This window comes from Geotrypetes seraphini, chromosome 2, assembly GCF_902459505.1.
Source record: "Geotrypetes seraphini chromosome 2, aGeoSer1.1, whole genome shotgun sequence".
Classification (NCBI taxonomy): Eukaryota; Metazoa; Chordata; class Amphibia; order Gymnophiona; family Dermophiidae; genus Geotrypetes; species Geotrypetes seraphini.
This window is the reverse complement of record NC_047085.1, coordinates 232,531,150-232,558,736: the sequence shown is the minus strand read 5'-3', so window position 1 is coordinate 232,558,736 and position 27,587 is coordinate 232,531,150. Positions and strand designations below refer to the sequence as shown.

The 27,587-nt window shown below is 44.4% G+C and overlaps 2 protein-coding genes and 1 non-coding gene across 3 annotated transcripts in view; 2 read left to right on the top strand and 1 right to left on the bottom strand.

Moving 5' to 3' along the window:
- Positions 1 to 14,400, top strand: part of UBD (ubiquitin D) — a 44,717-nt gene extending 30,317 nt beyond the window's left edge. The window contains exons 2-3 of the mRNA XM_033934007.1: positions 5,474 to 5,501; positions 12,507 to 14,400. Coding sequence (XP_033789898.1) covers positions 5,493 to 5,501; positions 12,507 to 12,965 — 468 coding nt within the window. The 5' untranslated portion in view covers positions 5,474 to 5,492 and the 3' untranslated portion in view covers positions 12,966 to 14,400. The remainder of the gene's footprint in view (positions 1 to 5,473; positions 5,502 to 12,506) is intronic.
- Positions 14,401 to 20,718: 6,318 nt separating this feature from the next.
- On the bottom strand, positions 20,719 to 20,869 carry LOC117356102. The gene has a single exon (XR_004538544.1). It is a non-coding gene; the product is annotated as a U12 minor spliceosomal RNA (small nuclear RNA).
- Positions 20,870 to 21,160: 291 nt separating this feature from the next.
- The window catches only part of POLDIP3 (DNA polymerase delta interacting protein 3), a 103,368-nt gene continuing 96,941 nt past the window's right edge, over positions 21,161 to 27,587 (top strand). Inside the window, exon 1 of the mRNA XM_033935180.1 lies at positions 21,161 to 21,316. Coding sequence (XP_033791071.1) covers positions 21,258 to 21,316 — 59 coding nt within the window. The 5' untranslated portion in view covers positions 21,161 to 21,257. The remainder of the gene's footprint in view (positions 21,317 to 27,587) is intronic.

Here is a 27,587-nt window from a genome sequence, read left to right as displayed (position 1 = left end):
ATCCACTTGTACCCGTTCTATACCACTTAGGATTTTGTAGACTTCAATCATATCTCCCCTCAGCTGTCTCTTTTCCAAGCTGAAGAACCCTAATCTCTTTAGTCTTTCCTCATACAAGAGGAGTTCCATTCCCTTTATCATGCCGAGTTAGATTAGTTATACAGATGTTTTTTGTGCCTGTGAAAGATATTGAGTCCACATATCAGGTGTTGTGACATTTGGGTGATGGGACTAAATCGCGCAAGACAACGGCGCGCAGACAACTGAGCGCAAGATTGACAGCGCGCCGAAGAAAAGCACTATTTTAAAGGGCTCCAATAGGGGGTTTGGGGGGGTACCCCCCCACTTTACTTAACAGACATCGTGCTGGTGTTGTGGGGAGTTTGGGGGGTTGTAACCCCCCACATTATACTTAAAACTGAACTTTTTCCCTAAAAAACTTAATAAAGCTTAATACCATGATAAAGCTTAACCCCCCTCTTACCATCCCCTCCCTAACCCCAGATCCTACTTTTCCCTCTCTTGGAAACCTTCTCTGATCTAACGTTGTAACCTTTCTTCCATAACTTTATCCTGCCGCTGTATCGGGCGATGGTGCGCCCACACCTGGAATACTGTGTCCAGTTTTGGTCGCCATACCTTAAGAAGGATATGGCGTTACTCGAGAGAGTTCAGAGAAGAGCGACACGTCTGATAAAAGGGATGGAAAACCTTTCATATGCTGAGAGATTGGAGAAACTGGGTCTCTTTTCCCTGGAGAAGAGGAGACTTAGAGGGGATATGATAGAGACTTATAAGATCATGAGGGGCATAGAGAGAGTAGAGAGGGACAGATTCTTCAAACTTTCAAAAAATAAAAGAACAAGAGGGCATTCGGAAAAGTTGAAAGGGGACAGATTCAATACGAATGCCAGGAAGTTCTTCTTTACCCAACGTGTGGTGGACACTTGGAATGCGCTTCTGGAGGACGTTATAGGGCAGAATACAGTACTGGGATTTAAGAGAGGATTGGACATTTTCCTGCTGGAAAAGGGAATAGAAGGGTATAAATAGAGGATTACTACTCAGGTCCTGGACCTGTTGGGCCGCCGCGTGAGCGGACTGCTGGGCAAGATGGACCTCAGGTCTGACCCAGCAGAGGCATTGCTTATGTTCTTAACTCCTTTTGTAATCCGCTTTGAACCGAAAGGTAATGGCGGAATAGAAATCTGTAATGTAATGTAATAATAATGCACGCTACACCGCCGGATGTACTAGCCGCTACCGCCTCCTCTTGAGCAGGTGGTAGTTTTTGGCCAGCGCGGGGGTTAGCGGGTGATGAAAAGTTGCGCATGTTAACCCCGCTAGCGCGGCTTTGTAAAAGGAGCCCTTAATATTTAAAAAAATACATAAATAAAGCGTATGACTAAAGCGAATAAACAAAGCACATAAAATTGGGTCAATTAGGAATGCTAAGTAACGATTAAAACTACAAAATTGTTGCCTAAGCTGTGCACATATTTTCGTGGATTAAAAGTGATCAAGATACCGAAAGCACATCCAATCTTCTGTTGAAGACACGTATGGTTTATATTGCTTCACACTTATTCATATTTTATATCCTTCAGTGAGCAGATGATGAGAATGGCACACTCATCCTGCTGAACGATTAACACCAGGTATTTAGAAGGAATTGTCCCTTAATGCTCCTCCCTTTCCAAACTTTTCATGTGAAATTCCCCACAAATCTCCATCTAGGATGTCCAGTTGCTGTTCTGTACAAACCACTGATACACAAGCTCACTTTCACTTTCACTTTCACCTGAATCTATGATCGAGGCTCACAAAGCCCTGGCATGACATTTTTACAATACATATTAAGGAACAAAGGTAGCATAGTACTTGTTCTGGTGGAAGAAAATTGTTTTACATCTTTCTGCGGCTTTTCCCCTGCCCGGAATACACCAGGTAAATTTATGTTGATAAATCCCCTGCCAGTTTTGCTCTATTCCAAGCAAATATTGATAATTGTAGTTGTACTTGGAACACTCTTCGGAACTACAGCCAGCCCATGGTTTCTACTGGCTTCTACCTTCTGAGCATTGAGATTTGCACCTTATATTCAGGTAACAAAGCCCTCCACCCCTCTTTTCTTTTTTTTTCAGGCCACTAAAATCTGACTCTAGAGTCCTGCTCAGTTCACTCCACTGTAAAGAAAGGAAACAGAGCAAAGCCTCCCTTCTGGAACCACTTCCCACTACAGTAAAACCTTGGTTTACGAGCATAATTCATTCCGAAAACGTGCTTGTAATCCAAAACACTCGTATTTCCCCATAAGAAATCATGGAATCTCAGACGATTCATTCTACAACCCAAAAACTTTAATACAAAATACTGTATGTACTCCTATTGGAAGGCCTTGCTTGTTTATCAAGTTAAAATTTAATAAAATGTTGTGCTTGTCTTGCAAAACACTTGCATACCAAGTTACTTGCAATCCAAGGTTTTACTGTATTTAAAGCTCTCAATATAATATAGGCTATACTTATAATACATAGCGACTCATTATTAAACAGCCAATTAAAGAACATCTCTAACAATTCCACATCTCTTCTATTGCCAGAGTGCTAATTCAGCAGAGGTCTCGTTTTGTTTTGTTTTCAGCACTATCAAGGTGAAATTTCCAAACAACAAATCATTTTTTTCCTAAAGTACACAGGAGAGGACTCTCACAAGTAAAAAGGTCTCTTTGGAAGTGTACCTTTGCTTTTAGTTCAGAAAGAAGAAGACTTACACTGGATATCTAGGTGGCAGAAACTATGGCTCTGCAGTGATGATGATATCAGATGTTGGCAGCTTTCCTTCTCCTCCTGCCTGCTAAAGTAGTAATTTACAGGAAGACACAGCAGGCACCCTGAATAAATTCTCTCCTCTTTCTCAGGGCTATACAAGGGTGGGAAAGTTCCCCATACCTCCCCACTAAGGACTAGATTCACTAAGCAAACCGATTGGTTTGCGAGCTCTTTGCGGCCCGATTTACCTCCGACCTGATTCACTAACCTGTGTACTGATCCGATTCTGATTCGTGCATGCAAATGAGGGAAACAGCATGCATAGTAGGCAGGGACACGATTCACAAAACAAAAATCTTGAAAATCAACTGGGCTTGGCGATCAACAAGAAGCGACTCTGGGGACCAGTTGCTCACCTCCTTTCCGACTGTCCTGCCAGCCCTGCAATAAACCTGCTCTCTGCCACAACCTGCTCTCAGCCCCCAGCTTTCCAGCTGATCTCCTGCCCTGTTCAACCCCCGACTCGCCTGCCCTTCTCCGCAGTACGAGCCTGTGGTTTTAACCCGCGGGTATAAAGTGGATTAAAACCACGGGCTTGCAAAGTAGAAAAAAACAGTAAAAAAGTTTTTAAAAAAAGCTCTGCTGGGCACGGAGGTCTTGCAAAAATGCTGAGAGCATGCACAGACCATCTATAGGCAAGGAAGATGGTCTGCTCATGTGTCATTTTCGCACACTTTTTCGCACACATTTTCGCACACTAGTAATCCGTGTGGTCAGAGAGGGGCGTTCCTCCGATCGCCCTCATTTAAACTTTTTTGTTTTGTGAATTGTTCGGGCCTGCACCGATCGGCCATGGAGAGTCAGATTTGTGAATCTAGCCCTAATTATCTTGATAAAAAATTTGGCCTGCAACTTAGCCTGAGTTTTAGATTTTGACTCCTTATTTGATTGAGTTTGACACCCCTGAACTAGAAAGATGTGTAAGCAGAAGAAGGGGGTTAAATGTGTGTTACTTTTGGCATGTCTGCGATAATTCACTGACAATTCTCTAGGACTACAAACAGGTCAGGCTTTCAGGATATCCTATCTTTGTGTCATCTCCAATGCTTTTGGATTTTTGTTTCTTTTCATTAGACCTCTTAAGTCATGCAGATGTGCATCATAGTTCCTGCCTCTTGGTGTAGGATTCAGAAGTATGAAGGAGCCCTATTACATAACAGTTAGGTGTGTACAAGCAAATCAATCCATTATCGATTCCATGACACGCCATACTTTGCAAAAAAATAAAATGTAAAAACATAGACACATGATGGCAGATAAAGACCAAATGGCCCATCTAGTCTGCCCATCCGCCGTAACCATTATCTCTTTCTCTCTCCAAGAGATCCCATGTGCCTATCCCAGGCCCTTTTGAATTCAGACAGTCTCTGTCTCCACCACCTCTTCTAGGAGACTGTTCCATGCATCTTTCTGTAAAAAAAAGTATTTCCTTTGATTACTCTGGAGCCTATCACCTCTTAACTTCATCCTATGCTCTCTCATTGCAGTTTCCTTTCAAATGAAAGAGGCTCGACTCATACGCATTTACATTACGTAGGTATTTAAACGTCTCCATCATATCTCCCCTCTCCCGCCTTTCCTCCAAAGTATACAGATTGAGATCTTTAAGTCTGTCCCCATACGCCTTATGATGAAGACCACATACCATTTTAGTAGCCTTCCTCTGGACCGATTCCATACTTTTTATATCTTTTTGAAGGTGCAGCCTCCAGAATTGCACACAATATTCTAAATGAGGTCTCACCAACATCTTATACAGGGGCATTAATACCTCCTTTTTCCTACTGACCATACCTCTCCCTATGCACCCTAACATCCTTATAGCTTTTGCCGTCATCTTTTCAACCTGTTTGGCCACCTTAAGATCATCACATACAATCATGCCCAAGTCCCACTCTTCTGTCGTGCACTTAAGTTCTTCACTCGCTAAACTGTACCGTTCCCTCTGGTTTTTGCAGCATAAATGCATGACCTTGCATATCTTAGCATTAAATTTTAGCTGCCAAATTTCAGACCATTCTTTAAGCTTCGCCAGGTCTTTCTTCATGTTATTCACACCATCCGGCGTGTCTACTGTATTGCAGATTTTGGTATCATCCACAAAGAAGCAAATCTTACCCGACAACTCTTCAGCAATATCGTTTATAAAAATGTTAAAAAGAACAGGCCCAAGAACAGAACATTGAGGCACACCACTGGTAACATCCCTTTCCTCAGAGCGATCTCCATTGACCACTACCCTCTGGCGTCTTCCACTCAACCAGTTTTTGACCCAACCTGTCACTTTGGGACCCATCCCGAGGGCACTCAGTTTATTTATTAGACGTCTGTGTGGAACACTGTCAAAGGCTTGTAGCGCACATCCTGTATCCAATTCTCTGGTCACCCAGTCAAAGAAATTGATGAGATTTGTCTGACAAGACCTACCTCTAGTGAATCTTAGACTATTTCCTGTAACTTAGAGCTCTGCAATCCTGAAACTGAAAGCACCAAACTTATTTGTTTTAAATACAGTAAATATTAACTAGAGGTACGGCCACATCGGGAATGTCCTGGATTTTCCTTGGGGAATTTTTGCTCTGAAGGTATAAAGGTTCGTGAGGATTGAATGAGAGGAGACTCTTTTTTTGTTGTTGTTGCAGCTCAAAGAAGAATAAGAACATGGCTACGGTAAGAATCTCTGGGCACTGCCCCAAAATTTGGTGTTGGTTTCCAGTGTGTTCGTGGTGGTGGATCACATTTTGGACCAGTGATTTTCTCCTAGAATTTTGGGGTAATTTTAGAAAAGCCTAGGAAGAGTTCAAATGTATTTCAACAAGAAGGGCTGTGACAGAAACATGCAGCCAGCAATAAGAATTTTGGCTGATTAGCTCAAGTAGGAAATACTTTTTGCTAAGCATAGTGGGAACCAGGCCCCTCGGGCTTAGGGTTACCTATGGCTCCAGGAAAAGGAGGACAGATTAGGACATTTAGAGCTCCTTTTACAAAGCCGCACTAGGGCCTTAATGTGCGGAATAGCACACCCTAAATTGTTGCGCGTGCTAGCCACTACCGCCTCCTTTTGAGCAGGTGGTAGATTTTCGGCTAGCGCGGCTTTGTAAAAGGAACCCTTAGTTAGTTTTCTATCCCATTCTCCCCAATGAGCCTAGAATGGGTTACAGGTTAACATACACAGAATACAGTCAAGACAGGTTACAGTTAATGTATTTACAAACAATATGTTCATCAGAATTTGTTCTATACAGAGGATCTAATTCCAACATATATTTCTTCTTGATTGTTCTTAAGAATAATATACATTTTTTCTTCGTTGTCCCTCATATAGCAATAGAGGTAGGTTTTGATGACTTTCCTAAAGTTCAGGAGTCCTTTGATGGATCTGATGTGTAGGGGTAGATCTGTGTCTTACTTCCACTGCTTTCAATGGAAGTAAAACCCAGATGTCTGAATCTGTCCTCCTTTTTCTGGAGCTATATGGTGACCCTATTCAGGCTTCTATGATTCCATGTTAGAAATGCCAAGACTGAACCTTTCGAAAGGGAAATATACGGTAAGTGCATTTTTTGCTTTGCAAATGGGGTGGGTGGGTAGAAACATAAAATGTACAGTATTTATTTTAGTATGTATATACCACTTATAATAAAGTGGTGTACATTCAGGTACTCAAGCATTTTTCCCTGTCCTAGCAGGCTCACACTCTATCTAATGTACCTGGGGCAATGGGGGGATTAAGTGACTTGCCCATGGTCACAAGGAGAGCTTTTGGAGACTCTGAAAGGCTATAAACAGAGTGGGTTCACTGTGGGTAAATTCTCCAGGCTAACAACTGCTCTCCATTCAGGGGCTAATAGTACAATCGTTGGTTTCACTGCAAGGAAATGGATGGGGCACGGAAAGAAATATGTAGGAAAGCATGCTCGGATTTCTTCCTACTAGCAGGACCACTTGGCTTTTCACCCAGAGAGTGGTAGAAAGCTGGAACGCCCTTCCAGAGGCTGTTATAGGGGAAAACACCCTCCAAGGATTCAAGACAAAGTTAGACAAGGGTTTTTTTTTGCTGCCGCTCTAGAGCTGCTGGCTTTTGGTTTCTCAGTCCCCTATTTAGCAATGTCCCAGCGTTTACAGATTCCTTATTCAGAGATATCCTGCCCTTATATGAGCTGACAACTGATTTAAAGTTATTTCTTAGTGCTGGATCCCATGATCTGAGAAATAGTTTACAGTGCATGTTGCAGGGCATTGGTGAGAGCGCTGAACTCCGAGAAGCACCTGAAACTATAAGCCTGTACATGAAAAGTGCATTTAAGCTGCTTCTGTTGTACTTCAACTTAGAGAATGACACGGGCAAGAACTCAATTTTCCCTTCCCCGCGAGTTTTGTCGCTGTCCCTGCCCCATTCCTGTAAGCTCTGCCTTAACCGCACAAGCCTCGAACACTTAGGATTTTAAAGTGTTTGAGGCTTGTGCAGATGAGGGCGGAGCTTGCAGGAATGGGGCAGGGACAGGAAAAGAACTCGCGGGGATGGGACAGGAAAATGAGTTCCTGCGGGGATGGGAAAAAATGTGTCCCCCCCATGTCATTCTTTAGTTCAAATGTTATACCTTTAGCTTCCTGAAACCTGTGGCTAGTGTAAAGTGTTTTTAAAGCAATTAAATGCCAGCACAGAGACAACTTAAATACAGTGAAACTGAAAGCAAAACTGTAAATGCAGACAGACAGTTCAAGTAGTTGGTAATAAAGCAAACAATGTTTTTGTTATGGAAATAAACTTTCTCCTATCTATCCCCATAAATTTAGTCCTGGGGAATTCCGCACAGTACAGAATCTCCCCTGTCCACAGTATGTGCAGAATTCTGCATTTGCCATACAGATGTTCGTGCAGGCAGCATCAATTGCTCTGCTCATGCTCTCTACCCCTACTGGGATTTTGTAACAAAGTAAATGACAGCAGAGACAGAAATAAATGGTCCATCCAGTCTGCCCATTATAAATCCATGATTAAATTAAATTGTCTTTTTTCTTTGATATTTCTGTAGAAGTCTGCCCCGTACAATCCTTAGGTTCCAACTACTTGAGTTCCCGTCAAAGCTCTCCCCAGCCTATCTTAAACTGAAGTGCCATATACAGAACACTGACAGTGCAAGTCTGCCCAGTACCAATCTTAGTTCTTTGGTTTAAGTCATTCATTTTTTAAGTAGAGAGATATCCTGTGTTCATCCCACACTTTTTTTTTAATTCTGTCACTGTTTAATTTCCACCACCTCCCTCAGGAGGGTATTCAAGGCATCAACCACCCTCTCCGTGACAAAGAATTTCCTAACGTTACTCCTAAGTCTTCCTCCTTGCAACCTTAATTTATGTCCTCTAATTTTACCATTTTCCCTTCTCTGAAAAAGATTTGTTTCTATATTAATACCTTTCAAGTATTTAAATGTCTGTATCATATCTCCTCTGTGTCCCTCCTCTCCTCTAGAGTATACATATTCAGGTCTTCCAGTCTCTTCTCGTATGTCTTATGGTGCAAACCTCATACCATTTGTCGCCTTCCTCTGGATCACTTCAAATCGTCTTATATCCTTAGCAAGATATGACCTCCAAAACTGAACACAATACTCTGAGAGGGGCCTCACCAATGACTTGTACAGGGACATCAACACCTTCTTCTGCTGGTTATGCCTCTCTCTATATAGCCTAGCAACCTTCTGGCTGTTACAGCCACCGCCTTGTCACACAGTTTCAGATCTTCAGACATTATCACCCCAAGGTCTCTCTCTCCATCCATGCACATCAACCTCTCACTTACGGCTTCCTAAGATTTCTACTCCCCAAATGCATCATTCTGTATTGAATTTTAGTTGCCAAACATTAGACCATTCTTCTAACTGTTGCTGATCCTTTTTCATGTTTTCCACTACCTCTGGGGTGTCCACTCTTACAAATCTTGGTATCATCTGCAAAGAAGCTAACCTTACCCTCTAACCCTTTGTCAATATTGCTCAGAAACATATTGAACAGAATCAGCCCCAGCACTGATTCTTGAAGCACTCCACTACTTCATCATGGGAGGCAAGGAGGGATAGAAGTGCCGGACATAGGATTACCATATGGCTTCAAAAAAAGGACAGATTGAGATAGAAAGCAATGGAAGTATTGACATCAAAGTTTTACTTCCATTATTTTTAATGGAAGTCAAACCCAGATGTCTCAATCCATCCTCCCTTTTTCTGGAGTCATATGGTAAGGCTAGCTGGACAGGGAGGACAGGTAGGGAGATCCAATGTGGGGGTGAGGAAGAATGGGGGTGCATAGAGGGAAAGAGGTGCTGGAATTAGGTGCGGGGGGAGTGGAAAGGACAAGAAAGGAGGGAGATGCTAGAATCTGTGGGGAAAAAGGAAGAGGGAGAGGTGCTGGTCCTGCACAGAACTGGAGAGAGGGGGAGATACTGCATGTGGTGGGGGGCATAAGGTCACAGAAGAGTTATGTTGGACAGGGCAGGAATAGTGACATAGAGATGGGAGTTGCTCAGCATAGTAATGATGCTGGGTCAGATATGCAGAGAGAAGATGGATAGTGGACATACAGAGAAAAGAAGTGCCAAATGGACAAGGAGATTCTGGCAAGATAGTTAATAAAAGGAAGAGGAAAGCAGAAACCAGAGACTGGGACTAACACAATAAGAAAAAATAAAATGACCAGACATCTAAGGTAGAAAAAAAAAGAATGTTATTTTCTATTTATAGATTAGATTGTGTCAGTTTTTAGAATGTGCTTCTGCCAGAACTGGTTTTAAACAGGGCTAGGGACCTCACTCTTTCACCTTCAATCTCTAGCAAAGTAGTGGTAAATCTCCAGCTTTGGGATGGGCCGCCCTTGACTTCTTTTTCATAGATTTGCAGGAGGTGCTCAAGTGCTCTGTGGAGTCACATTTGAATCAGTTCATTTTCTGCCCCAGGTACAAGCATAAATAGGGTTACCATATGGCTCCAGAAAAAAAGAGGATGGATTGAGACATCTGGGTTTTACTTTAATTGCTTTCAATGGAAGTAAAACTTGGGCATCTCAATCTATCCTCCTTATTTCCATTGCTTTCAGTGGAAGTAAAACCCAGATGTCGCAATCTGTCCTCTTTTAGCTGGAGTCATATGGTAACCCTGAGCATATGCCTCTCTCCTAGCTATTGTAGAGAAGCCAAGTTACCCAGTTCCAGGTTGGAGACTTTAGGACATTTCTTTGATTTCTAATCACTCCCATCTTGGTGCATTATATGAGGCTTGTAGAACTGATTTTCAAGTGCAGGATCAGGCACTACAAGTGCCACATTAGTTTGGGATATATGTTTAAAACCAGAACTGTCCCAAAATCTCCAGTCTAAAACTGGGGAACTGACCGGGACTGACCCCACATCTCCAGCCTGGAACTGGGTAACTTGGCATCTCTTCTTTCTCCTGAACCCCTCTGAGTCCAGCACGGACAGTATCTCTGCAGCCAGGTACTTCTCTCTCAAGGCTTAATTTTCCCGGTTCCAACTTGCACATTCACTATTCTCATAGTCTTATCTATCCTTTCAGAGAACATTTTCTCTACACTCGCCATCTTTTAATACTGGTTCCAAAATGCAAGTAAGCAATGCCTAGATCTAATACAGTGGTCTCAAACTCAAACCCTTTGCAGGGCCACATTTTGGATTTGTAGGTACTTGGAGGGCCTCAGAAAAAATAGTTTATTATTTATTTATTTATTCGATTTTTTAGCCCGTCCTCCCAAAAGAGCCCACAACGGGTTACAAAGTACATCCATAATAATCCAGACAGAGCAGAGATGACAATTTACATAAATTACAATATAGATGACAGTTTACATAAATTACAATATAGACATGACAATAAAACATATATACTAAGTAGCATCTGGTGAAATTAAGTGACATAGGTGAGTTGACTGGGTGGCATTTCAGGGTGAATGACTTTAAGGCGCTGGGTTAGTAAACAGGAAGGTTTTCACGGCCTTCCTGAAGTTCCAGAGTCCATCTAGTGATCTGACAGATGGAGGGATTGTGTGCCAAAGTTTGGGTATGAAATGTGAGTAGGAGCGTTTGAGGGCAGTTTCAGTTTTGAGGGAGCGGCCAGAAGGTATGGTCAGTCGTTTTTCTCCTTGGGACCTCAGTGGTCGTTTTGGGAAGTAGATTTGTAGTTTAGTTTTCATGTAGTACGGAATCGTTTCATGGAAGGTTTTGAAAGCGAGGAGCAGGGCCTTGAAGGTGCAGCGTTTTTGAATGGGCAGCCAGTGCATGGAAGCTAATGCAGGGGTAACATGGTCGCGGATGCCTAGGTTTTTCAGAAGGTGGATTGCAGCGTTTTGCACCTTTTGTCCTATTAAAGAAATGACAATTTTGCATCAGGTAAAACTCTTTATAGTTTATAAATCTTTCCTTTTGGCTAAGTCTTAATAATAATATTGTAATTTATAGCTAAAGAGACATATGATCAAGAAACTGTTTGATTTTACTTTTGTGATTATGATAAACATACCGAGGGCCTCAAAGTAGTACCTGGTGGGCCACATGTGGCCCCTGGGTCATGGGTTTGAGACCACTGCTCTAATACAATGTCTCTCAGGAGTTGTGAATCAAAGTGTTCACATGTTCAGGGAAAATTTTAAGCTTTTTAATAAAGCTTTCCCAGTATATTCCCTACCAGCAAAAGTTGCCTATAAAGTAGCTAGTTGGCATGCAAATTTCTTTCATGCATATTAATTACAGATATCTTGAAAACCCAACTGGCTGGGGGTCCTGCAGGTCAAATTTAAGAACTACTGCTCTACTGGAATAGCAGGTGTGTGCTGCATGCCAGCATCAAGGGGCCTGGCAAAGCTGCTTGTATATTAACACAGTTCTGCACAATCATTGTGTTGACATTGCCAGTATCATACTATGATATCATGTAGCGTTTCCTAAGGCTGTCCTGGAGTACCCCCTTGTCAAATGGATTTTCAGGATATCAACAATAAAATTATACATGAGATTGATTTGCATACATTGCCTCCATTTTATGGAGACCCCTTCCTGTGTATATTCATTGTGGGTATCCTGAAAACCTGACTGGCAAGGGGGTACTCCAGGACCAGCTTGAGAAACACTGCTGCGATGCATGGTTGGAATATTTTCTTCTGCTGTAATTGTCAATTGCCTTTGTCTACCAGAGCTGGTTAAAAAAAAAGTTTGGACAAGTTCTTGGAGGAAAAATCCATAGTCTGTTATTGAGACAGACATGAGAGAAGACACTGCTTGCCCTGGATAAGTAGCATGAAATGTTGCTACTATTTGGCTTTTTGCCAGGTACTAGTGAACTGGATTGGCCATTGGTCAGATCCAGCATAGCTATTCTTATGTTCTTATTCTTGTTGGGGGTAAATTTATTTAGAAAGATTAGGGTTACCATATGATGCCAGAAAAAGGAGGATGGATTGAGACATCCAGGTTTTACTTCCATTGCTTTTAGTGGAAGTAAAATCCGGATGTCTCAATCCTTCCTCCTTTTTCTGGAACCATATAGTAATCCTAAGAAAGATGATTGATAAATAATTCTCTGTTCTCAGGTTTATAGTTTTAACAAAATTCATGTGAATGTTTGAAAATTGTAAATGAGATGTATTTCTTGTTTTTATGTCTATGTCTAGGTCTTAGTCTCGTGGATAAATACCCTATCCTTTCTCATGAACCCAGAAGACAGAGTAAGAAAGCTGAATGAGCATATTCGATCTCTAACCAAGATCCCAGTAATTGATCAGGAGCTCCTGTTAAATGAAAAACCCTTGAAACAGCAAAAGAAGCTATCAGACTACGGCCTTGACAAGAGCAACACCATCCACCTTGTGCTGCGTGTTGCTCAGATGAGCGACGCCGAAGTCAGCCTGAACCTAGTGGATGTCGAGGGCAACCATCATCCTCTGAAGGCTAAGAGGTCAAACAGTGTCAAGCAGGTGAGAAAGAGGGTTCAGCAGCACACTGGAGTGAAACCAAGTCATCAGGTGATCGTCTGCAATGGGAAGAAGCTGGAAAACGGCAAGACAATGGCGGAGTATGGCATCAAGAATGGCACAATGCTCTTCATGACCTTTTTCTGCAAGGCAGGCTGACCCTGTCAGCTCCTCACAGCCTGATGAGCCACTTTAAGTGGGAGGCTATTTGGGGATATCCTAATTTATTCCGTGGATATCTTTTGTTTCATGAGTAAATCAAAGAAAATGTTTTGCTGTTTACCTGCAATTATATCACTTTCTTGCAAGTATATCACTTTCTTTTCCACAGATAAAAATTTTAAAAAAGATTTGACATTGATATATGAACATTTCTTAAGAATGAACTGAATATTTCATGGGGCATCCTAACTTGTTCATGCATATTCATTGGGGAAATCTTGAAAACCTAGGCCGAGGTTAGACACCCATGCTGTACACCATTACTCATAATTAAACCTGTCACACAGAAGCACTTTAGCTATGCCTGTAATTGGCCATTGGAATGACAGCTAGGGTTTTCTTCCCCCAAAATTATTTTTATTGAGGAATTATAGGTTCGTACAATAAAATTTCAACTGCTTTAACATCAGGTTTGTCCACATTAAGTGTATACAATTATCAGCTTCTCCCTCATCACAACCATAACTACCTCAGTTATACACCTCGTTTCCTCACCCCCACTCCCATACATATAAAGCAATATTCAATCCATATAGTAAGAACACCAGAACAATGGGTAATCAAAACAACTAATGAGTATAAAAAACTATTCATCTCTCTAGCTAGTATAGATATCCCACACTTTATGATAGATTTCAATGCATTATGCCTAATAGCAGTCAGTTTAGACATTGCTTGCAAGAGGTCCAATTTAGTGCGAATCAAAGATAGATCAGGAGTCAACTTTTGCCTTTACGTCCTGGCCAGTGCAATATGTACCGCTGTAAAAACAGGTGTAGCTAGCTTGTGTTCTCCCCTCATATAGCCTAGCATAGGGGCATTTAGTAAATAATACTCCATCATTCAGTGGCAATGCTTGCAAATAGCACGCATTATAAGTTGACCTACTATTTAGCAATAAGGCTTAATGATAGGGCAGGTCTACCAGGTATGATGGAAATCTCCTGTATGCCATACATTCACCAGCGTTGGTCCGTGCCCTTTCCATATAACCTTGAGTTTAGAAGGGGGTATAATACCGCTTAGAGTACATTTTATAGCCATTCTCCACACCATCGTGCGCATTCAGATCCACGGACCAGCAATTACTAACCGTTCCTTCCCTAAAAATAATCAGTACGAGACGCTTAGAGATCTTCTCTGTCACAGCTCCTCAGCTGTGGAACGCACTACCCTCTAGATTTAAGGGATGAAAAAATACTTGACCGTTTCAAAGGTAGACTGAAAAGCCACCTATTCAAAGATGCTTTCTTATAATAACCTCTACTTTCCTAAACACCCATAACCAATTTCAAAGATCTTCTCTTTCTCCTTATCCTTATCTATATGTTTTTACCTTAACAAATGTAGTTCCTCCCCATCTCCCCTCCATGTTCCAGTATGTTTGGTTAGTTCAAATTGGAATTATGTATATGTGATTTTAAAATTGTATCATTTTTTTAAATTTCTGTATTTTGCATATAAATTTCTGATAGATGACTATATAAAATTTTAGTAAAACATGAAACTTGAGTCTGATAGTTTAAATAACCACTTGTAGATTAGGTCCCAAGTTTGCTTTTGCTAGGAGTTTCCCGTTTCCCTCTCCCAGTGGGGACTCATTCAACAGTAAGGCTCTGTACAGGCGAGATGCACTTCCCCTTCCCACTCAAGTGTGCAATGCTGCTTCCAGAGCTGTCTCACCGAGGCTTAAATCCCAGATTGCTGATTTATAGAAAAAGGTGCGAATCTGAGTGTGGCGATAAGAATTCCTGATGGGGAGGCCATTTTCCTCTTGGAGCGTTTCAAAGGGTTCTGAACCCTGCTCAGACCACAACTGTCATAAAATGCGCAGCCCCACCTGGATCCATTGCTCTCTAATCAGCTCCTCACTACCCAATACAAAACCAGGAGTCAAGCATATAGGAATTTGCTCATGGCCCCCAGGTCTTGCATTAAAGAACACTGATCTAAGGTATAAAAGGGGCCGCTGAAAAGTTGTCAGCCCAACCAACAAAGTTAGGACAGTCTCCATCGAGGGCTATACACTTAGACCAGTGATTTTCCACTTTTTTCATTCCATTGGAAAAATATGAAATAGATTGATTCAACACCCTTCCTAGATATCTCGTTGCCCTCCTCCAAAAGGCAGCAATAGGGCCACAGCTCCAGAAAGCGTGCGACAAAACATTCGGCCCCATAGAACACTTCAGCCACTGATGTCTTCTCTACCCACGCCTGTTATTTTCTAGCTGCCCTGTTGTGGTTCCAGTCCCGAAGGGTTTGAGAGGCATCTTGAATCAGGAGTCAGGAAAACCCATATGATAAAGTCTATTTTGAGATACATAGGCTCGAAAAAGTAATATGTATTGACATTCCCGTAACACTGCCGAAGAAACATAATATGGGATGGCTCGTAACCAAGTAAAAGGTCTTTAGGTAGAATTAAATAAGCCAAATTGGCACTCCAGCGAACAGCTAAATCAGAAAGATCCTTGAATGGAAGGGCCAGGGAAAGCTGCCTATGAAAATAATAGATGGAGAGATATCAGAGGGTACATCAAACAGATCCTTGATTATGTGAACCACCTCTGAGGATAACGAAGCCACCGGTAGGGAACGCACATAGAACTGAAGCTGGAAATAGGCAAGTTGGTCTTCCCACTGCGCTAATGGGCTCCAGTGCGAGTCCATGCTATGTGATTGACCCTCATCTGTGAGGACATGCTGCAATAAAGTCAGTCCCTGATTCCTCCACCTCCCAATAACAGGATTATCCAAGTCAGGCCTAAAACCCCCATTCCCCCCCAAGGGGAACAGGCAGCTACTATAAGGAGAAAAGTTTTTCCAACGAGCCAGGGTGAACCACAACTCTCTCAAGGATCAAATCATCGGGTGCAACTTTAAGTAATCTGAAAGTTCCCTACTCCGAGCCTGCAAAACATATAGAAGTAAAGTATGCACACTCCATAGACAAGGGCGAGAAAATCTCAGTCTCCCCAAGTGTCTTGCAGGCCATATTGTATACTTTAATATCTGGTAGCCCCAAGTCCCCTCTCCTCCAGCCTCCCAACAGCAAGGAAAGTCATATCCTTGCCTACCTACTCCCCCCCCCCCAACAAAAACACTGGACCAAAGCATATAACTCTTTGGATAATAAATAAAATGGAAGAGTCTGCAAAAAAAAAAAAAATATAACCAAATTGGGAATAGTACCATTTTAAATAGCCCTATCCACCTCATAACCGACAAAGACCCCCCAAAATACCCAAGCAATTGAAGAAACCTTCTGCAGCATGTAACTGGCACACCTGAGGAATACGTAAACCCCTGGCTCTTCTTGTGCAAATTAAAACAGATCTATTACTACTATGTTTTCTTCTACCATTACTACTACTACTACTCTCTCGTTATCTGTGAGAAAAATCAACAGTGCCGGGATGTACAGTGAATATAAATGTTAATTTTTATCTGACCCTCACTGACCCCCTGAAACCCATCCATGGACCCCAGGTTAAGAACCCCTGCTGTAATTTATTTCTGCTAAATCTTAGAAACAGGAGAAGAGGTCCTGAGAGACAATGGCAATGCTAGCGATTTTTCATGCCACTCCGTCTCCACCACTGCTATTTTGGTGACCTGCTCAAAGACATGCATATTGTTTTTAGTCTACATTTTTTTATCTGAGGAAGGCGTGTTCACTGAAATGTCCGGTAGGACAAATATTGCTGGTTTTGGGTCTTCAGTACTTCAGGCAGACTCATCTGTCTTTCCCTAGATGTCTGGCACTGCTTTGGTATGTTAGCTAAGGTGCAGAATCCTATGTCTTCACTACAGAATGAAAGATTAGGTTCTTACTTTGCTAATCTTCTTTCTGATAGAAGATATAGGGTTCTGTACGGCCCGCCCTGTACAGACTTGATTTGCCTGATTCCTGCCACACAAATAAAACCAGTAGAAGACCCAATGTTCCACAGTGAAAACAATCCAAATGATAAAACCAAAAAAACTGTGGATGATGATGTTCTGAAAGATAATTCATTTGTCACTCTTCACAATAAAAACAAACAAATGCAAATCCAAGTTGATAGTCTACATTTATCTTGAGACGTCACATCCACTGTAGAATCTCATAAAGGTGTAAAGAGTAGACCAAGTAGCTGCACTACAAACTTCATCAGATGAAACAGCTCAGGACTCTGCCCAGGAAACAGCCACACTTCTAGTTGAATGTGCTGCAATTGAAATAGGGGGCTGTTTACTGCAGGCAATGTAGGAAGATGAAATTGCCATGTGAATCCATCTGGTAATCGAAGCCTCGGAAGCTGGATTGTTTTGTCTCAATTGGCTGGTCAGCACAAAAAGGTGGTTGGAGAGCTGGGAATCATTAATCCTCTCCAGATAGTGAAGTAGGGCTGTATGCATATCCAGTCACCACAAAATTCTGTCCTGTTTCACCGAACAAGTAGGGTGAAAAGTGGGTAAATGAATCTCCTGACTGATATGGAAACCACCTTCAGTAGAAAAGAAGGTGCTGTCCGCAGAGAAACACTAGACTCCATAAACTGGAGGAAGGGTTCTCTACAAGAGAGGGCCTGTAACTCTGAGATCCACTTTGCTGAGACTATGGCAACCAAAAACACGGTCTTAACCGTAAGATCCAAGAGGAACGTGTCCGGCAGGGGCTCATACGGAGCCCATGATAGGCCCTTCAGAACAACATTAATGTGAACCTCTGAAATGAACTACAAGGTTGAAACCCAATTTGGATTATCTCTGAGGACCTTATTAAAAAAATATATGCCACTCAATCTTTTGGTTTAATCCATCTGGATCATCTGTGTGTAAACGAAAAATCCATTCTTGTTCGCTTTTCTGTAATGCTAATCTTCTGTCTCCCAAATGATCGAGTATGAAACATTTAAAATCCCTAGAGTTGTGGCCCTGTATGTCAAAAATGTTCAACCAGTGGTTCTTTTATCTTGTGACATGTTAAATTACTGCGGTGTTCACCCATCCTGACCCTGAAGGGTCTCGATGTTTGTCCTATGTACAACTTTGGGCAAGGGCATAAAATCCCGTATACTACAAAAGAAGTGTCACAAGAGGTGTTGTAACGGAGCCAGTGGAATCTCAAAGTTAGCGGATGTTGAAAACAACCAAACAATTCATGGGTTTTCAACCTTGTAGTTCATTTCAGAGGTTCACTCTTTCAGGTTCATGAGAGTGAGGCCCGGTTACAAACATCAGCTGTGAACGTGCTTAATGTACTGACGTCAGATGGGATTTAAGAGTCAGCAGTTTCACCTGAGGTGGTCTCTGTCTTAGTAAGCGTGAAAATCAGAACGCTGCTGTAAGCTACAACAACAATGAAATGTGTTTCAGCACTGAGATAGGATCTCTGCTACTTTTTTATTCCTTTTTTTGTAGATACCGGTCTGGAGCTCTGACGCAGCTTTTGGCGAAATGGCGGCTAGCATGACGTCCATCGGTGAGGACTGGCAGAGACAATGACATTTAAACATATCAACTACTCCACCTACAGCTTAGTAGTTTGGATATACATTTTTCTGAAAAAACATTTTTCTGAAAAAAGTTATATCCTGTGGGTAGGAGGGGGATTAAGAGCTAGTGAAGAACCTTTTTCCCTTTCCAGTGCGGCAGTCACTAACAGTCACGCACGGGGATCTGAGGCTCTCCCCTTATTTATTAAATCTAATGAGTTTTGATGCAATTGAAACTTTCAATGCAATTGTGGTGAAGTTTGATTTTTGAGCATAACAGTGAGAAAGTTATAGGACATAGTACAAGTCACTTAATCCCCCAATGCCCCAGGCACATTAGATAGAGTGTGAGCCCACCAGGACAGATAGGGGAAAATGCTTGAGTACCTGAATAATTTGTAATCTGCCTAGAATTGTTGGATATGCAGAATATAAATAATTAAATAGAACTACTCCACCGCAGAAATGGAGGAGTTTTTGAGTGACACCCTTCGGCAGATTCATGATTATGGTATAAAATCCTGTCTTTGCTACAGAAATAAAAATAAATCAGCATTGATGAGCCTGAATAGAAAAAAGATGATGCATAATGGTTCAAAAACATCAATCATAATTGCACCATTATTTATATTCTCTATAAAGTATTTTGTATTTTTAAAATCCTGTTACTCTCTTTTATCTTCTTAAGAACAGAAAAGCATCAGAAAAGCCATGCCGAGTCACAGCAAGGTCTATGTGTCTCCCACAGTACCCAGCAGATCTATTTCTTATATCTAATTTCCAATGATATTAGCTAATAATTGATTATGAATTTTTCCTAATAAGTTGGTTGCTTCAACCAAATCCTCTGACAACAGGTTCTGCAGCTTAATTATGAACTGCATGGAAACAATTTTCTATTAAATATTAGGGCTGACCACGAGTTGAGGACAGTCCTTTCTTGTCCTGCTGACACTCAGGTCTTGTCTAATCTAATCTAATCCTTAGGTTTGTATACAGCATCATCTCCACGTTCGTAGAGCTCGACGCGGTTAACAGTAGGAGAAATAGGAAGGAACTACAACAGAAGGTTAGAGGAAGAAGTGTGAAGAAAATTTAGAGGACTTGGGATGCCAAGATATAAGAGTTTCCTTGATTCCTAAGTTGGAGGGAGACTTACATTTTTTGAGAAAAGCCAGGTTTTCAGATGTTTGCGGAAAACTTGGAGAGAGCTCAAGTTCCGAAGAGGGGAGGTAAGGTTGTTCCAGAGCTCAGTGATTTTGAAGTGGAGGGAAGTCCCTAGCTTTCCTGTGTGGGAAATGCCTTTTAGCGAGGGGAAGGATAGTTTTAATTTGTGGGAGGAACTGGTGGTATTAGGGTTTGAGGAATTCCAAGAAAGAGGGATAAAGGGAGGGAGGATACCATATAGGATTTTGAAAGTTAAACAGGCGCATTTATAGTGGACCCTGGCGATTATCGGAAGCCAGTGGAGCTTGGCCAGGAGCGGGGAGACATGGTCAAATTTACTTTTAGCGAAGAGGAGCTTGGCTGCGGCATTCTGAATCTGTTGGAGTCTGTGGAGGTTTTTCTTAGTTAGGCTAATATGGGAAGTTCATGTTCTACCACTTGGCCCTAGCAGGGTCACAATATTAAAACAGCTGCGCAAGCAGAAAATAAATTAGAATTTTATTTTTATGAGTTTTGTGTTTGCTGCCACCTGTTGGCCTTATTTGAGAGTTACAGAATATTCCTATCTACAGTTTCTAGCTTAACGGCAGCAGCAACAAGATTATACCTAATTTGTATTACTGAATGAAAATGAGTGACTGGGTCTAGCACCCTTTTGCTGACTGATTCAGTTTATTACAGTCTCACACTAACAGGCTAAAAAAACCCAGTAGTCACAGAATAAATGTTAGTTTTTGTTCTAATTTGTACTCCCTTAAAAATTTTTTCTCCCGATTCATCCCCATAAAAGTAATCCAGAAACAAGCAAGTTTGTAGGTGATAATCTTTTTATTAAACGAACAATGTGTTCTGTGATAAGTTTACTGTTCACAATGTCAATGGGGGTGGGTGATAACAGCACAGTTAAACTATGTTTAATAGAGCAGATGCGCTGGATACAACAAAAGCGTGACCGCAGGAGTATTTCGCTTACAGCTCCGCAAAACAAATCACAAAAAAAATCCTACTTTTTTTTAAACATATTTAGGGGGGGTTGGAGTCGGGCAGATCACTGCAACTGGGCATCCCGCAAAGTAAGCGGGTCACTCCAAAGGGCGACCTGTACCCGTTCAAAAATTCTTCTCACATAAGTGGTGAGGACTCGGGCGTCACCCCGAATCGTTATTTTCCTTACTCATTAGTTTAAGGCATACTTGAGCATTGGTAGAGGTGGCCACTACCACCGAATGGACTCTTCATGAAGTCAGGGTGAACCACAGCCGAGGTGAGGAAATATAAATAAATGTAGTTTAATAATTTCTTATCTCACCATCCGCGAGTCACTGGAATTGTTTAATGCTGAACGTTCTATTAAAACAAAAATGCGCATTCGGTGAGCAGGAGGCTAACCATGCAAATTAGGTTGCCGAATTGCATGACGGAAATGGCATTGGGCCTTGTGTCTCCTGGAAACGGTCTTAATCTGAAGGGAAAAGCTGGCGCTTTCAGGTAGTTTGACCACCTCGAGCTGCCGTATTACCATCTGTGACGTAAACACCGACCAAACACAACTTCGCCCGTCCTGTTTGCAGTGCGTAAGATGGCGGATCTGTCGCTGGACGAGCTTATCCGGAAACGCGGCGTAACGGTGAAAGGCAGGTAAGCGCTGGTTTCTAGGGCCCAGACTCTTTCTCCGGATTATATACTAACTATTCCTGTGCACTGGTCCCTTGTCCGCGGTTGCCTTCGGCTCCGTACTCTCCTCCGGTACGCCGTTGTGGACTGACGAAGCCCCGCCTCTTTGGCCTCTCGGTTGGTTGCAGCGGCGTGTACCTGGCTACTGATTGGCTGAGAACGCCGCCGGTCAGTGAGAGAGGCTGGAGGAGGCGGGGGTGATGGCTCTCTGACTATCTGGAGCGGGGCTGGTGGAGCCCGAGTGTCGGGTGGGGTGTGTTATAGTGAAGCAGTAAGCTGCTGTTTACCGCTCCCTTATTGCAGAAATGGCATGAAGTTGTAGGAGTAAGGTGGGGCCTGGAATGCTGGCAAACCTCTGTTAAGAAATAATATGCCCTGGGACGTCGCTAGAAAGGGAAAGGGGGTGGGAGCGCCAGTCCACTCTTCCCTTGGTGCCCTGATTTTCTCCCATGTCTTTCTCAATAACCGACCACGACTTTTTTCCAACAGGAACTTTTAAGAAAGGTTTGGACAATTTCCTGGAGGAAAAGTCCAGAGTCTGTTATCATTCCTGTCTCCTCTACTCATAACCTCGGACCTCGGAGTCATCTTCAACTCTGACCTCTCATTTTCTATGCACATCCAACAGATTGTCGCTTCTATTGCTACAATATCACCAAATGTGCCCATTCCTCTCTGAGCATACTACCCAGAACTTTGTCCATACCCTAGTAATCTCATGTTTAGACTACTGCAATGCACTTCTTTCCAGCTGATCCGCCTGTCCCCCTGCTTATCTGTGCAAAACTCTGATGCACAACTCATCTTCTGCTAGCCTCGCCACCCCTCTCTTTAAATCATTTCACTGGCTTTCTATCTACCTTCACATAGAGTTAAAACTTCAATTACGAGTACAAGTGTGTTCATTCTTCATCACCTCAGTATTTATCCTCTCTTGTTGTCTACTACTACTTATCACTTATATAGCGCTGAAAGGCGTACGCAGCACTGTACATGTTGACTTTTATAGACAGTCCCTGCTCGGAAGAGTTTACAATTTAACTTGGACAGACAGATATGACATATAGGGCTGTCTCTCCTTATACGCTTCCCCGATAACTATGTTCCTCAGATAAGGTACTTTTATCTGAATCCTCCTCCACTGCCAATTCTAGACATTCCTTTCACCTCACTGCCCTGTATATCTGGAATGGTCTACCTGAGGCCGTGCATCACTCCCCTTGTTCAGACATAGACTGAAAGCCCACCTTTTTAAGATTACCTTCAATGCAAAACCCTCTCCCTCTGTTCATCACCTTATCCAGCAGTTTAACCATCCCTTGCTAATTGATTAGATCGTGAGCTCATCTGAATAGGGACTGTCTCGCATCCTTTGTGACTACATATAGCACTGCGTACATCTGGTACTGTTCTAGAAATAATTAATAGTAGTAGTAGTGTTGTCCATGCTTAAACCCTGTTTCCAGAGACGCCAAGCTACCCAGTTCCGGGCTGGAGATTTTGGACTAGTCCTGATTTTGAACATAAATCCTAAAGCACTATGGAGATAGTCCAATATTTCTCCCTCTCTCCCCCATGCACCATCTCTCCCTCCCCTCCAGCCTCATATCCAACGCTTTCTCCCTCTCGACCCTCCCCCGCCTTTATTCCCAGCTCCCAAATTTATGCCTTTGTGGTCCTTTTCCACCTTTGCTGAATTTGTACCTTTCTCCCCAGTCTCCTCCATACCATGTCCAGCAATTCTCCCTCTTTCACCCCTCTCCCCACCCCACTCAGCATTTCCCGTCCCTCTCTCATCCTACTTCATCCATAACTCTTCGCTGGCCAGTGAGGAGGGCTACTGTGTCACTCTTTTCATGGGTTAGCAGCAGTGGAAGAGATTTCCACACACTGCCTGCTGCTACCCCAGAAGTCTCCCCTCTGCTGTGTCCTGTCCAAGAAGTTGTAATAGAGGGGGGTAGGATGCATCAGAGGGGAGACTACTGGGTTAGAAGCAGCATGAGAAAATTGCTGCCCCTGCTCCATGAAGAGAGTGACACGGAAGCCCAGACTCCCTTCTTGCTGGCCAGAGTAGGGTTGTGGGTGAAGTAGCATGAGGGAAGGAAGGGCAGATGCTGAGTGGGGGGAAAGAGAGGGAGAATTGCAGGAGAGGGAGACAAGGGAGAAATGCAGCAAAGGGTGGAGAGGGGCCAGAAAGGGATACATTTTGGGGATGGGGTGGGAGAGGGTCAAAAGAAAAAATGATGAATATGGGATTGGAGGGAAGGGAGAGATGGTGTATGGAGGGGAGAGGGAAAAATATTGGACACAATGGGGAAGTCTGATCCACATATATTTTGGAATATGGACATAACACTGTGTATACAACAAAGGTGGAGGAACATGAAGTGTTGTGTGACAAGAAAAACTTCTTCCCAGTACAGGGATCCCTAAACCATCCTTCACATTCACCAGCAGCATTCACTGTGGTGTATGTCAATGTCCTGTTAACATAAGAAGGATTTAAAGTTATTTCAAGTTATGTTGTGTACCTTAAATGCAGGTTGAAGTTCCAAAATGTCCTTTTAAGATACGTATGACGGAGCATAAAAGCTGCGGGACTCGGGTGTGATAGTATGTAATGATTTTAAAGTGGCCAAATGGATTGAAAAGGTGATGGTGAAAGCTAGAAAGATATTGGCCATGTCCCAAAATATATGTGGGATAGACCTCCTTTGAGCCTCTGTTTCAAGCAGGATAACTCTTTAAAATTCAAGGCTATATCATGAAAGTTGTGCTTGTTGATCTGAAAACAAATTCTAGGGGGCTTTCTTTGCATTTCTGCTATTTCCCATGCTGTTGCAGTATCCCAGACCCCATGTAATTTTGAACTACTCCTTGGTGCCTCCTGATTCTGTACTTGTCCTGCACATTCTTGAATTACATGTTACACGCATTCATCAAGTTCAAGTTCAGTTTGTTTGATATACCACAAATATAAAATCAAAGTTGAAATCTAAACGGTTTACAATGTAATATACAAAAAGGAGAGGGGAGACAAAACAAAAACACTAAACCAATACATATATTATCCCAGGACAAGCAGGCATGATATTCTCACATGTGGGTGACGTCATCTACGGAGCCCCGATGCGGAAGCATTTTCAAGCAAACTTGATTGAAGATTTAAGTTTGCTCTGCTGCTCCACGCATGCGTGCCTTCCTGCTCCACTAGGGGGTGCATCCCCTCGTGGTCTCCAATTCAAAATTTTCCGCTGAGCCTAGAAGTCGTGTTTTTCAGGCTCTGCCCCAACTGCCTTCTAGCACCGCAATTTTTCTTGTTTTTCATGATTAAGTTGCTGTGCGCGAATTCTTTACCTTTTAACTTGATCCCTGCTTCGTTTTTGACGACCCGGAGGCTTCCGGGTCCCCGTGGCCGCGTGGCTAATCGAGCCGTGGCTACTTTCGATTTAATGTCCCGTCCTTTGACCGGCTTTAAAAAGTGCACCCGGTGTGAGCGGCTTCTTTCCCTCACAGATCCGCATCGCCGGTGCATTCTCTGCCTGGGGGCGGCTCATCCAACCGACTCCTGCCCCCAGTGCGCTACTTTCCAGAACCGGGCCCTCCGTCGAAGAAAAGCCAGCATGGCGGACCTCTTCACCCCGGATCAACCCTCCACCTCGGCCTCGAGGTCAGCCCCGGCCTCGGCCCCGGATACCTCTGCATCGCCTCGAGACTCGACTCCGAAGTCCTCGGGACAACAGAAAGCCTCGGCCCCGGGTAAGTCCCCTCTTCAGGTTCCGTAACATCGAAGAAGCCAGCCTTGGGGACAACGTCGACGCATGGCGGAAGCCCCATGCTTACAGCCCCGGCTAAGCCCTCCAAGCCTTCGGGCCGTGCCTCCACCACACGGGAATACTCTGATACGAGGTCGCCCCCGGTGGAGTGCACCGAGGCAGTGGACATGCCTTCGATGCTGTCCATGCCCGTCTTCCAGGACCTACTCCGAGCGATGATCACGTCGGAGCTGTCCGCTGCAATGGCCCAGTTTCAATCGGCCTCGACCTCGACCCCGAATATGCCAGACCAGCCTGAGCCTCGCATCGAACAACCTCGAGGAAAGGTGCGCAATCCTCGCCGCATCCCATCCTCCTCGGACTCCTCGCCGAGGCGCCCGAGACGTTCTCCCTCCGCAAACCGCCGAGGGGCAAAACGTCGGGCTAAAACGACAGAAACCTCGAACCGCCGTACCTCCAAGAAGGCCCGAGGTTCACCAACTCTACGAGGCCGTTCTCCCACACCTCGTACGGGACCACTAAGGGTGGCTGAGTTATCACTCTCCAACCTGCGCATCCTCCGAACTCCCCCTCGGACCGGGACCCCGACCCCAGGTCGCAGGTATTCTCCGAGGGAGTCCGGATCGAGGTCACCGATTCGACATCGATCGGTACCCCGAACCCCGGCATCGTCTCCGAGGGGCTCCTCGAGACACCGAAGATCGACAACCCCGGAACACTCTCACAGTGCTTCCCCGGCCTCGGAGCATGGATCGGAGCAGGAACCTCGATACTCGAGGGAAGCCTCCCCATCCTTCTCCACCCGACGAAGGTCTCGTTCACCGACCCCGCACGGGGCCCCGGGAACATCTCGCCCATCCTTCACTCGCTTTGTCCAGGACATGGGCCACGCCCTGGACTTAGACCTCCAGTCCGACTCCAGATACTCTAAGGAGTACCTGGCGGAGCTGGATATGCCATCACTGCCCAGAGAGTCCCTTCGCTTACCACCTAACCCGGTACTCCAACAGGCCTTCTTCAGGAACCTGGAGACCCCCTACATGGTCACAGCCGTACCCTCCAAAATGGAGGCCAAGTACCGCACAGTACCTTACCCGGGATTCGAGCAACCACAGCTCTCCCACCAATCGCTGCTAGTAGAATCCTCCTTGAAAAAGGCTCACCCATCCCGGGTCTCAGCAGCGGTCCCCCCAGGCCGAGAAGGCCGAACCCTGGACAAGTTCGGCAGGAGACTATATCAAAACGCAATGATGGCCTCTAGGGTGCAAAGCTACACTTTCACCTTCACATCCTACCTCAAACACCTCATTGGACTATTGAGAGCCTTTGAGACTGACCTACCGGCCTCCTGGCAAGGAACGTTCGGCCTGCTTTTAGAGTCCCTCTCCAACCTGCGCCTTCACCTATTCCACGCGGCCTACGATGGCTTCGAACTCTCCTCCAGAGAAGCAGGCTTTGCTATCGCCATGCGCCGACTAGCTTGGCTGCGCCTGGTCGACATGGACCCCAACTTACAGGACCGGTTGGCTAACCTCCCCTGCGTGGGAAAAGAACTGTTCGATGACACTATCGAGGCGGCTACAAAACGCCTCTCCGAACATGAACGCTCATTTGCCTCCCTTGTCCGACAAAAGCCCAAACCGCCCACGTCCAGGCCGTATAGGGCCCCTCCGCGCCGCTACCCACAAAAGTCCACCCCTGTCTTCTCGCGGCCCCCACCCAGGCGTCCGCAAGCCCACCACCGGGCCATGCCCAAGACCCAACCGCCTGCGACCACCAAACCATCCCCGTCCTTTTGACGGGACACGCGGAAGGGGGCGGGCCCCCTCCGCCATAGTCACAGGCCTTCTCCCCATCGGGGGCCGGCTCAAAGCCTTTTACCCTCGCTGGGAACAAGTCACGTCGGATGCATGGGTCCTTGGCGTGATCTCATCAGGGTACTCTCTCAACTTTCGGGCCATTCCTCCGGACAACCCCCCAAGGAATTGCCCTCCCAACCGGACTCAGCTACCCCTACTCCTCTCCGAGGCTCGAGACCTGCTTCGCCTGAGAGCAGTGGAGGAGGTTCCCCTCGACCAAAGGGGGAAGGGCTTCTACTCCCGTTACTTCCTGGTACCGAAAAAAACGGGGGACCTACGCCCAATACTAGACTTGAGACGCCTCAACAAATTTCTGGTACGGGAAAAATTCCGGATGCTCTCCCTACCGACACTCTACCCCCTGATCGACGAGGGCGACTGGCTCTGCTCCCTCGATCTCAGGGAGGCGTACACACATGTCCCAGTGCACCCTGCTCACCGCAAGTTCCTGCGTTTTCAGGTAGGGGACTGGCACCTACAATACCGAGTCCTCCCCTTCGGCCTTGCATCATCACCTCGGGTCTTCACCAAGTGCCTCGTGGTGGTCGCAGCAACCTTACGCTCCCAGGGCCTCCAGGTATTCCCCTACCTGGACGACTG